Source organism: Lepidochelys olivacea, assembly GCF_965140295.1.
Source record: "Lepidochelys olivacea isolate rLepOli2 genome assembly, chromosome: 7".
In the NCBI taxonomy this organism is placed as follows: Eukaryota; Metazoa; Chordata; order Testudines; family Cheloniidae; genus Lepidochelys; species Lepidochelys olivacea.
In genome coordinates this window covers 30,470,334-30,482,334 of record NC_140417.1, presented here as the reverse complement: position 1 = coordinate 30,482,334, position 12,001 = coordinate 30,470,334, and the positions used below count along the sequence as shown (strand labels likewise).

Below are 12,001 nucleotides of genomic sequence, written 5' to 3'. Positions count from 1 at the left end.
CCCAAAGACCCAACAAGTCATCTCACATCACCACAACTCACCGTGCACAACAGGGGCCCTGATCTTGGTCGGGGTCTGCGCAGCACCCAGCACAACGGGGGCCTGATCTCGGTCGAGGTCTGTGCAGCGCCTTGCACAATGGGGCCCTGATCTCGGTCGGGGTCTTGGCAGCACCCAGCACAGTGCGGGATCTGATCTTGGTCAGGGTCTGTGCGGCGCCTGGCATAACAGGGCACTGGTGGAAAACATTTTCCTGGAAAACACCTAACCTTCTGAAATATTTCAATGAGAAAAAAATTGGATTTTCTGCAGGAATCTCAGTATGAGAAATGCTCATTTTTTCCTTCCCCCTTCACATTTATTAAAAATCATTTTCCTTCTTTTTCCAATGAGGGGCAAATTAAAAGGGGGAGTAAAGTCCTGTTTTACGTAGATTGGAAGCTTCTTGGGGCAGGGACCATCTTTGTTGTACAGCACACTGGGGGCCTGGTCTGTGGCATCACTGCAATACAAATTATAATATTAAGTCAAGGCAGCTGGAAAGTGTTGTCCAAGCCTGAGCTTTTCTACAGCAAAACATCCATTTCAACCAAGCTATACTTCCCAAGAAGAAAATTTCTTGTGGGAATAATATCTGCAGCTTTAATAATTGTCCCTTCAAACCTCTCTTAAAATCACTGCTAACAAGGAAAGACCCTGTATCCCAATTCCCCACTTCCCTGAATCCCCCGCCCTGGGATCAGATTGGAGGCAGCACCCCCTGGAGGGGAAAGACCCAGTGTCCACTTCCCCACATCCCTGAGCTAGGCAGTCCCTGCACACTGAGGCCAGATCAGAGGCAGTGCCCCCTAGAAGGGAAAGGCCCGTAGCATATTCCCCCTCACCCCACCCCTGTCTGATGCAGACCCCATTTAGCATCCCAGCTCTCTTACCCCTGAGGCAGCCAGTTCCCCCAATCTAGGGCACAAGCCAGAAGTGACATGCTTTGGGAGATGGGGGGGCACTTCCCTATGCTACATAAGCTTTCATGAGCAACTGTTTCTGGAGACTGGGTTTGGAGGTCCAATGATGTGATCCATGCTGGCAAATGCTGTGGCTGTGCTGTGTGTGTCTAAAGAGGCACTGTCAGGTCGGCTTAGCTTCCCCCTGAGCCTAAGCATGATTGAAACGTCACTGTGCATATAGATCTGCGGGGTTTTGTTTTTTTTCATTCTCCCGCTGTAAACAGTGTTTTCTTTGGAGTTGCCCAGGGGAATTTTCAGACTGAACCTCTCAGCCTCAGACCAGGGCTTCAGACTAAAAAATGAAACTGACTAGAAATACAAATTGAAACTGACCGGGCTGGTTGCGCTGCCCAAACTGAGCATCAAAAAAGGCAATAAGCAGCACTGACAAGGGAAAGATCATTTGTTCTGATTGTTTATATTGCTGTAGCACCTGGAGGACCCAACTGAGCACCTGGCAGAATGGGGGCACTGATCTCGGTCAGGGTCTGTGCAGTGCCTGGCACAACAGGGACCCTGATCTCAGTCGGGGCCTGCGCAGCACCTGGCACAATGGGGGCCCTGATCTCAGTTGGGGTCTGTGCAGCACCTGGCACAATGGGGACCCTGATCTCAGTCGGGGCCTGGGCAGCACCTAATGCATTGGGATCCCAATTTCAGTGGGATCTGTTCTACCCCATCACAACACTGCCCCCTCTGAATTGCTGCTATCATAGCATGCGTAATAAGAGAGCAGGATCAGGGCCATAACCTCATGCTTCTTTTCTCCTGTATCCCTCGTGCAGGTTTTCCGAAGCGGTGAGGGCATGGGTATCCGTCTGGACAGCGCCTCTGCCTTCCAGGGGGCTGTCATCTCCCCTCACTATGATTCCTTGCTGGTCAAGGTGATTGCCCATGGGAAGGACCACCCCACGGCTGCCTCCAAGATGAGCCGAGCCCTGGCCGAGTTCCGCATCAGAGGCGTCAAGGTAGGAGAGGCTCAGCGGGCACTGATGCAGCCCTGATTCGTTTTGCAGGGGCCTCTGCTGGGGACTGCGGGCAGTAGGGAGCGTTCTGGTCTGGTGGAGGGGTGGGACGAATGGGAGGGTTCTGCAGCCTGCAGTGTGGCCTTCATCCCCCGGTGGTAGCTGGAGGTACTACACCCTGTGGTGTGCAATTAGGGCTTCTCGTTTTGGGGATGTATTAATTTCATTTTCAGGATTTATTTTTATCAATTTTTGAATTTTATCCAGCTGTCCAAAAAATGTTCAGGGATTCCTCTATGTGTATATGGTGATGAGTAATGTATATCGTATAAACTACTCATTACAGTAGAATATACAGTGATGGGTAATCGCCATGTAATATTCCCTAGTGCGCTTTAAGGTAGCACTGTTTCAAACAGCACTTCTTTAAAGCACACTTGGGAACCTTTTGTGCACACCAGCGGGGTCTACACGGACCAATTAATGTGCGAGACAATCGTTCTTTTTAGAAATTACCTCCCCGTAGTCTGCATTAACTGCTCTGTGTAGACAAGCTCTTAGATACAAGTAACCATTTCTGGTAATTTTCCAGTGTTTATTGGATAAACACTGACTTTTCTCCCTCTCTCTTTTTTTTTTTTCCTTTTGTATTGGGGTGTTTTATTGATTTAAACCTAAAATCTGAAGTCCTTATATATAATGCATCCCCCAGTGGTGGCAGTTGGTACTGCACTCAGCAGTGGTCAATGCAACCCCTGATGGTAGCAGGAAGTAGTACACCCTGCAGTGATTAATCAAGCCTCAAGTTCTGCAGGAAGTACTACACTACACCCTGCAGTGAGCAATGCATCCGCCAGGGGTGGCAGGAGGTACTACACCCTGCCTCCCCCCAGTGGTAGCCAGAGGTACTACACCCTGCATCCCCTGGTTGTAGCCAGAGGTATTACATGCCGCAGTAGAGTGGGGCAGAGCTGAATCAGCCCCATCCCTGCCTGTGTTCCCTGGCCTGAGCCTCTTCCCTCTGCTGCATGCAGATCATGTGTTTCATAATCTCCCCTGGTGGCCACTGGGTATAATGCAACCGCTGGGGGGTAGAGGTGGACAAGTTCCCCAAATTTGCTGGCAAGAGGTTCTGCACCCTGCCAAACAATGCAGCCCCTAGTGGCAGTAGGAGGCATTGCACTTTCAAGCTCTCCCCCCCCCTTCCCCCACACACCCATCAACTGTGATATCAGAGGCGGCCCTGCACTGCCTGTCTGTCAAACAGTCCCTCCCTCAGGCTTGGTGTGGGCTACTTCCAGCGGTGCTTGTTCTGGTAGGACAGTAACATATGGTGCCGCTCATGGTGGCCTGCAGGAGAGCCAGCTGGTGGCCTTATGTTCAGTGTGCAGAGGGAGAGGGGCATTGCTCAGGTATCGGTTGGAGGGCCAGGGCAGCACTGCAGAGCCTGGAAGTTTGTTTGTGATGACTGTGGTAGGGTCTATAGGTGCCGGGGGTGTTCCTGCGGGGATGTCCTCATTAGCTTAGGCTGTCAACAGGTTGGCATTACCTACAGAAAAGCCAGCAGCCTTCACCCCGTCTCCATCATCTCCAAGGAGAGGGGGCTGAATTAACTCTGACCTTTGGGCCTGATCCTGTATTTGGATCCTGACCCCACCCTCTGGAGCAGGATTGGGACCCCAGAATGGTGGGGGATCAGCCCTCTTTTAGTATGGTTTTATTCAGGTGTTGGTGTGGGGCTTTCTTCCTGTTTATGGGGTGAATAAAGGTGCCTCCGCCTTGGTCAGTTACCTCATTGCTGTCTCCTGCCCCTTGTGGCTGTAGAGCATTAGTCCTGGGTATTTAGGGCATCAGCCCCGTTCTTTCAATGGTGTTTGGACCCAGGGCCTGGAAGGTGAGGGGCGGACTGGAGAACTGAGTACAAACAAGCTATCTCAGTGGGCATGTCCAGTCTGATTGCTCCTTTGCATTGCTGGAGGATCCATTCCCTCGCATGCTCTCTGAATAACCCCTTTGCTCCTTGGGATCCCTGCTACATCAGAGCAGGGGTCTGGTGGGAGAGCCATCTACTCCTGTGGGGTGTATGCCCACCACTCGCTGAACATGAGCTCCCAGTGCATCACAGGGGCTAAGAGATCTAATGGGATGCTGGGGGGTGGGGGTGATCAGGGGGATACCAACTGGGACTGTTAGGGGGCTTATTCCTTCACCCACTTACTTCCCTGGTCCTTCTCGCATGAACAGAGAGCAACAATACCCGAAGTCCAAAGGTGCAAACAATTCGATGTTTATTGGGGTGAACTTCCAGCAAGCATGATTCCAGTTTCCTTCCTTAGTATCCTCCTTCCCAGCTCTGACACCACAGAGCCTTACACCTGTGTCCCTGTTCCCATTCCTACCCTTAGCCAAACATGATTCCAACTTTCTTACTCCCATTCCCTGTTCCCATTTCCCCCTTTAGCAAAACATGATTCCAATTTTCTTACCCCCATTCCCTGTTCCCATCTCCCCCACACACATACCCATGCCCACCCCCACCCACTCACTTCCTCATTGACTACAGATTATATAGTAAAACTTGAGTTCTGCTTAGCTATACCTTAACCAATCATTTTCCTGAAATTTAACTAACCAATCCTAACATATTGTAACATGATTATGTAACCAATTATATTCCACCACCTTAATTAGTTTACACCCAGCAAAATTAATTATACAGCAGACAGGAACAATCACAGAACCAGACAGAGATTATATAGACACACAACAGCAAAGTGGGAACTATAGTGACAAAACAATACAGAACTGAGGATTTCACATCCCAGCTATTGATAAGTGAGTTCTTGCCAGACAGGATGCTATCAAACTAAGTTTCCTTTTACATTTTCTAGGCACTTCTCTTTCTCTGGAGGTGATAGGAATACAATCCTGTCCTGATAGTGCCTAACAGCCCAATAGCACCTTATTTCAATGTGACTAGTTTGGAATGTGAGGATGTGACTGTTCGCTTCCCAGCTTATGGCTGCCTCTGCTGCTTAGCCAAAGGCCTTAGTCTAAGAACAGGGCCTCAGACTGTCACAGTAAGAAAAGGCCCTTACACCAGCAGACAGTGATTTTGATTCTTTCTTTTATACCTCTATAATTAGCCAAGTGATAAGAATACACCTAAATTATTAGAGTATAGGCCTTTACAGACAGGCCTGAATATCTATATCCTAACAGGGACCAGGGAGGGAATATAGCCTCTGCAGAGAGCCTAGTGGGTCACTCCAGATTGGTGCCGGGAGGAGAGCAGAATCCAACCCAATGTATCAGAGAGGCACAAAATGATTGTGTCAGTTTGAGTGAATGAAGCATGTTGGGGGGATTTACAGGATGGGGGACTGTACCCATCGATGTAGGGGCTCTCAAGTAGGATTAGGGAGGTGTTCTTACCTCTGTATGTGGCGGTGGTGCGACCGCTGCTGGAATCCTGCGTCCAGTTCTGATGGCTACAATTCAACAAGGAGGTTGATAAATTACAGAGGGGTCAGAGAAGAGCGAGAATCTTTAAAGGGTTGGAAAACGTCCCTTAGAGTGGGAGACTCCGTCTGTTTGGCTTAACAAAGAGAAGGTTAAGGGGTGACTTAATCCCAGTCTGCATGGGGAACAAATATTTGATACTGGGCTCTGCAGTCTAGCAGCCGAAAGTCTAACAAGAGCCAGTGGCTGGAAGTTGAAGCTGGACAAATTCAGACTGGAACTAAGGCCCAAATTTTCACCACTGAGGGGAATTAACCATGAGAACAACTTCCCAAGGGCTGGGGTGGATTCGCCATCGTTGGCACTGTTTAAATCAAGAAGCTCATTTATTTCAAAAAGCTCTGCTCTAGTTCAGCCAGGAATTAATTCAGGACAGGCGTGTGGCCTGTGTTAGGCAGGAGATCAGACTAAATGATCACAGTGGTCCCTTCTGGCCTGCTGGTCTAGGAATCCTGGAACCAGAAAGTGGTCCTAGTGCAACCCAGCTGACCCAGTTGTGATGCTCCCAATGTGATGTGGCGCTGAGGTTGGACACAATCCTCGGGCGAATCGGCAGGGAGGTGGCATCACGTCTGTATGCAGCATCAGTGACTGGAACGCTGCATCCAGCTCTCGGGTGCACACTTCAAACATTGCAGAGAAAGAGCCACAAGAACAAGACAGGGAATGGAAAACCCTGAGACTTAGCGTCAGGAACCTGGTTCTATTCCTAGTTCTGCCACTGACTCAGTGTGTGACCCTGGGCAGGTCCCTTTGACTCTCTGTGCTTCAGTTTCCCCTCCCGTACTTTTTCTGTTCTTCACAGAGGACGTCTAGTGGGTTAGAGCAAGGCGGACTGGGAGCTAGGACTCCTGGGTTCTATTCCTAATTTAAGGAGGGAGCGGGCCTAGCTCAGGGCTCCCATTGCACCAGGCAATGCACAGACACACAGTGAGAGACAGTCCCTGCCCCAAAGAGCTCGCAGTCTGACCAGACAAAGGGGTAGGTGGAGATTCAGGCACAAAGCGGGAAAGGGACTTGCCCAGACAGCACATCAATGGCAGAGCCAGGAATAAAACCTGGGCGTTATGAGTGTACTTCCCACTCGCCCACGCTGTCTCTCAATGCACTGACTTGAGCCACATTACCTCTAGGATGGTTTATACCCATTTTACACAGGCACACAGAGGAGAAGAGATTTGCCCAAGTTCACTAGCAGAGCTGGGAATAGAGACCAGGCGTCCTGATGCCCTGCCTTCTCCTCGGCTCTACCCGACTGGACTTCACTCCTCTCACAGGGCCAGGGTCAGAACTCAGGAGTCCTGATGCCCAGCCTTCTCCTCGACTCTACCCGACTGGACCCCACTCCCCTCGCAGAACCAGGGACAGAACCCAGGAGTCCTGACTCCCAACCACTTGACCATGCTGCCTTGCTTCCTCCAGCTCAGGCTCAGTCGTCTTCAGCAGCCCACTCAGTGTCCCCAAGACATCACCCTGGGAAGTCGCGGGGGGGGGTCTCACAGGGATGATACACGTGTGCCCCATTGCCTTGGCAGAAAAGCATGAGTCAGGCAGGCATATTGGCGGGGGCGGGGGGAAGAATTGAATCTTGAATTGAAAGATCCCTCCAGGGCAGAGAAGCATCGTCCCCATGTGCCAGCTCTGCTGGAGAGAGAAATCTGTGCCCAGCACCAGGAAACCCGTCAGATCAGTGCTGGAGAAGGGGCTAGATTGATGCTAGGCCATGGTACCGGGGGGGAGGAGGGGTATGGGCTGCGCCTCTGTGTGGGATTGATGTAACAACTGCTGAACTCCCCTCTACTCACACATGCCGCCATCAGTTCCTCCAAGGAGCGGAGACTTTATTCCCCTGAGCAGTGGGGGGTTGATGTATAGGTCAGGCTAGGGGACTGGTGGTCCCTGCTGGCCTCAACTCAGAGTGGGTCTTGGAGAGGCAATATGCCATGACTGCACTCCCCAGCCCTGCCCTCTCATCCCCTTTGCCATGATCCTGCCCTTCTTCCATGACTCCACCCCGTGCCATGACTCCATCCCCCAGCCCTGCCCTCCCATCCCCTTTGCCATGAACCCGCCCCCTTCCATGACTCCACCCCTGTGCCATGACTCCGCTCCACCCCTGTGACAAAAACCCTCCTTCAATCAGCCCCCCTCCCAGTCAGCCCTGCCGTCCAGTACCCACTGGCACTGCTCCTTGATGGGCAACTGGCATGGAGGAGAGGAGGGGAAAATATGTCTCCATGTGCAGTCAAGATATGGAAAGCATCCCTGCAGCTCTGTCTCTGGATTCTGGCCCTGGCCCTGCCCTTGAGGAAATCCCTGCACCCCTCTTTCCCCTCCCACCCTTTGTCTCGTTGTGAGCTCTCTGAGACAGGGCCTGTCTCTTGGGCCAGTGTGTGTATGATGCCAGGCCTGGGGGGCTCCCGTCTAGGACCCAGGCAGTGCCCTAATAATGGAAGCCAGAGATCTGTGAGATCATCACTGGATCCAGACAAGATCTTAACTAACACATTTCTAGTGGGGTTTATACTGTTGCCCATCACCCTAGTATCTGGTCTAGCATTTGTAGCAGTGATTCAGGATTCAGATAGGTTTGTAACTTCTTGGTTGCATTCCTGTTCATTTATTTTGCCGTGCAGCAGGGCCTTTAAATAAATGACTCCTTGGTGATCCACTGCCATCTCTCTCGGTTTTGGGAATTCAGTTTTTATTGGAGCTTGGCTTAATAAGTCTCTCTGTCTGCATATGAGCTGAGAATATATTGCACCGCAGCAGGCGTGATGGGGTCAGTTAGTGGGGGATTTGATCTTAATTATATGCCCTTGACTCAGCTGGAGGGAAAGAGATTCCAGGGGCCTGTAAAGGAAAATGGAACAGGATTTTTGCTGCATGGAAATGATCCAGAGATAAATCAAAGAGAAGAGCCTGGATTTGGCAAAGGGTTATTTTGCTGTCCCCGAGTGGTGGATGGGGGTCTCGAGAGAAATCGCTGGCTTGGAAAGTGAAAAGGGAGCTAAATGTTCCAGACGTGGGGCTAGCTGGATTGAAGGAGGACTTGGGGAGGCAGCGTAAGTTAGGGCAGGAGTGTGGGATTCAGGAGCCCTTGGTTCTATTCCTGCCACTGGAAGGGGAGTGGTGGTTAGTGCAGTGGGGCGGTAAGTCAGAGCTCCTGGATTCTATTCCCAGCACCTGGAGAGCGGTCTAGTGGTTCAAGCTCGGAAGGGCCAGGAGTCAGGCCTCCTGGCTGTACCACTGACCTGCTGCGTCACCTTGGGCAAGTCCCTTCCACCTCTGCGCCTCAGTTTCCCCCCCACTATTTGTCTGTTCGGACTGTGAGCTCTTGGGGCAGAGACTGCCTCTCGCTGTGTGTCTGGGCAGTGCCCAGTACAATGAGAGACACGATGTTGGTGGGGATCCATGCAGCGCCTGATCTCGGGCAGGATCTCTAGATGCTAATAGGATAATGGTTGTAAGAGAGATCATGTTGTCCCACGTGCCTGACCTGCTCAGGGGACTCTGGGGGCTGTTCCAAGCCAGGAAGGTTGTGTTTATGCTTTGTGGCAAGGCGCTGTATTTACACATGCTGCTCTGACAGCTTGTTAATTTCTCCCTCTTGCCTGGTCGCATCTGCTTAGGATTCCAGCATGACTGGGGACACCTCGTGAATATTCAACGCCTGTTTCGGCTTTGGATAAATCCTTAGCAAAATCGATCCCTTGAGAAATCAGCCTTTTCCCTTCCCCACAGCTCGAGAGGTGCTGTTCTAGGCCCCCCGCCCCCACCTCCTGCAGCTGACCCTGCTGTTCCAGAGGAAATGGCAGCTGGTTTCTGCTTTGTGGAATACAGTCCTTTTCCCTCTGCAAAGGGCCCAGAGTCCTCCTGGGTTTCTTAGGCTGTGTCAGGCTGTAAGGCATTGAGGTCTAGCGTATAGGGACTGGACTGGGGCTCAGGACCCCCTGGGTTCTATTCTCAGCTGCAGGAGGAGAGAGAGCCACTAGACTTCACTCCCCTCCCAGAGCTAAGAATGGGACCCAGGAGTCCTGACAGTTCTCCCTACTCTAACCCACTAGATCCCCTCTCAGGGCTGGGGCTGGAACCCAGAAATCTGAACCTCCGTTGTGCTCCACCCTGTGCTGTAACCATTAGACACCCACACACACACACACACTCCCCTTTCCAAGAATAGAACCCAGGAGTCCTGACAACGCCCCCTTGCGCGAATGCATGAGAACTCACACCTTTCCCATACTTGGGAATGGAATCCAGGAGCCCTGGCTCCCAGGCTTCCCTCTGCACTAACCACTAGCCCCCACTCCCTTCCCAAAGCTGGGAATAGAACCCCCAAGTCCTGACTTCTGATCCACTAGACCGCACTTCCCCCAAGCTGCCCTGGCGCATCTATCTTACCTTTGATCCCCTGGGGGGTCAGTGGGCTTAGTCTGTAACTTGCAGAAGGCAACCTGCAGCCTGGCTCTAGAAAAGGAGGGATCCACTCTCCTCCAGACACTGCGTCAACTCCCTGGCAAGCTGATAGCACCCGCCTGCGCCCCCAAACAGTGTCGATATCACTGGCGGGATAGGATAGGCAGGAATGGGTTACACTGACTGCACCGAGGGCTTCTGTGCTTCCAGCCCCATGTCCCCTCCCTAAAGACACCAGCTCAGGATTCCCCCCTCCCCGTCCTGCATGGGGTTAAGAGGTCTGAGATGCCAGAAGGAACTTGCCCCATCTACTGCCCACAGCTGAGCAAACTTGGCACCGCTGCCCGGCTCCCCGCTCCTCCTCCACAAGCCGTGGCAGCAGTGGGCTCCTCAGAACAGCCCTCCCCTCCTCCCCTGGGCCTAGTGCCTCCAGAGCACGGCCTCCACTGAGGTGACACAAATTTCCCAGGCCCTGGCAGGCGCCCAAATGGCACGGGGTCAATAGCCTGGCCCAGCTCTCTTGGCTTCCAGGCAAAAGAGTTAGGGGAAGGGGAGGGGAGGGGCGGGAGAGCATCAGCTGAAATGTGCTCTGCGTGCTAGCCTCTGCCATTAATCTAGACAGCAATAAGGGCAGGAGAGTGGGGCGCAGGGAGCCTGGCACGGCTGCCAGCTCAGCTGTGGGCAGGGGGACTAGGCTGCTGCAGGTTTCTTTGGGCATCTCAGAGCCCCTAACCCCATGTAGCCTGCTCTTTAAGGCAGGATAGGGCCCAAGCAAGCAGCCCTGGGTCACCTTGACAATCCTAATTGGGAGGGAGGGTTGGCTAATGGATTGCGGGCTGGGCTAGACTGCAGCACACCCAGGTTCTCCTCCTAGGTCTGTGAGGGGATTGGGGTCTAGTGGGCTAAACCAGGGGCCTGGGATCAGGATTCCTAGGTTCTCTTCCCAGCTCTGGGAGAGGATTGTCATCTAGTAATTGGTGGGTGGGTTAAAAGAAAAGGAGTACTTGTGGCACCTTAGAGACTAACAAATTTATTTGAGTGTAAGCTTTCATGAGCTACAGCTCACTTCATATTATGCCTGGCAGGGCCTCAGTTTCCCAGTCTTTATACTGGGGTAATACCAACCTCCCAGGGGTGTTGTTACAATAAATACATTGCGGTTACAAGGTACCCAGATACTGTAATGATGGGGCTGGATAAGGACGATGGATAGATAGATTAGGATAGGTTGGCTGATTGATTGATTTGGGTGGGAGGGGAAACAGGCACCAAGAGGGAAAGAAACTTGCCCAAGGTCAGTGGGAGAGCCCAGAATAGCTCCCAGGTGCCCTGAGTCTCAGTGTGCTGCTCCATCTACTAGCCCACGCTGCCTGGTTTAAAAGTATGATCGAGGGCCAGGACACCCACACAGCCCCCTGCCACAGACACCTGGCTAGAGAACACAGACACCCCCCCCCTTGGTAGTGAGATCTCTAAGACACGCGCATCCGCCTTGCTAGAGATTGCTCACACCTCCCCTCCCTCTGTTCCATAACTCACCCTTCTCCTCTCGCCGACAGCCCATGCCATTCGTATTGTTCGTTCAGTCCATGGGCTGGCACATCCCACAATCTGTGTTCGTCACAGCGCGGTTGGCTGGCACCATCTGGCCTGTTAGCACTAAAAATTACCCCTCCTCGTATATCAATATGTTTTAGTTCAGGGCTATCCCGTCCCGTGAGCTCCGTGATTTATCACTGTCTCATTTTGCAGGCAGTTCGCAGTCTCTCCGTGCTGCAGTGACTGCTTTGCCCAGGTGGGTACATAGGATGGCACCAGCAACTGGACCCATCCCCAGAACAGCAAGGGGAGACAGACTCCTCCCTGTACCCATTAAAGCCCACACCTGGCTTTCTTGTATCTCCTGAACCTTTCTATCTTAGGAACTAGACCTCCATAAGGGAACAGAAATCAGGTTTGGGGATGGGTTGAGTGAAAGGTACTGTGGTCTAGTGGGTAGCATGGTCCAGTGGGAGTCAGGATTCCAAGGTTCCATTCCTGGTGCTGCCTGGCCTGTGAGACCTTGGGTAAGTCCCTTCCCCACTCTGTGCC

General features: G+C 52.2%; 1 protein-coding gene across 3 annotated transcripts in view; it reads left to right on the top strand.

Annotated features, from left to right (window-relative positions):
- The window catches only part of PC (pyruvate carboxylase), a 239,704-nt gene that overhangs the window by 191,679 nt on the left and 36,024 nt on the right, over positions 1-12,001 (top strand). For all 3 annotated transcript variants that reach the window (XM_084632881.1, XM_084632880.1, XM_084632879.1), the window contains one exon: positions 1,790-1,972. In XM_084632881.1, the coding sequence (XP_084489007.1) occupies positions 1,790-1,972 (183 nt within the window). The remainder of the gene's footprint in view (positions 1-1,789; positions 1,973-12,001) is intronic.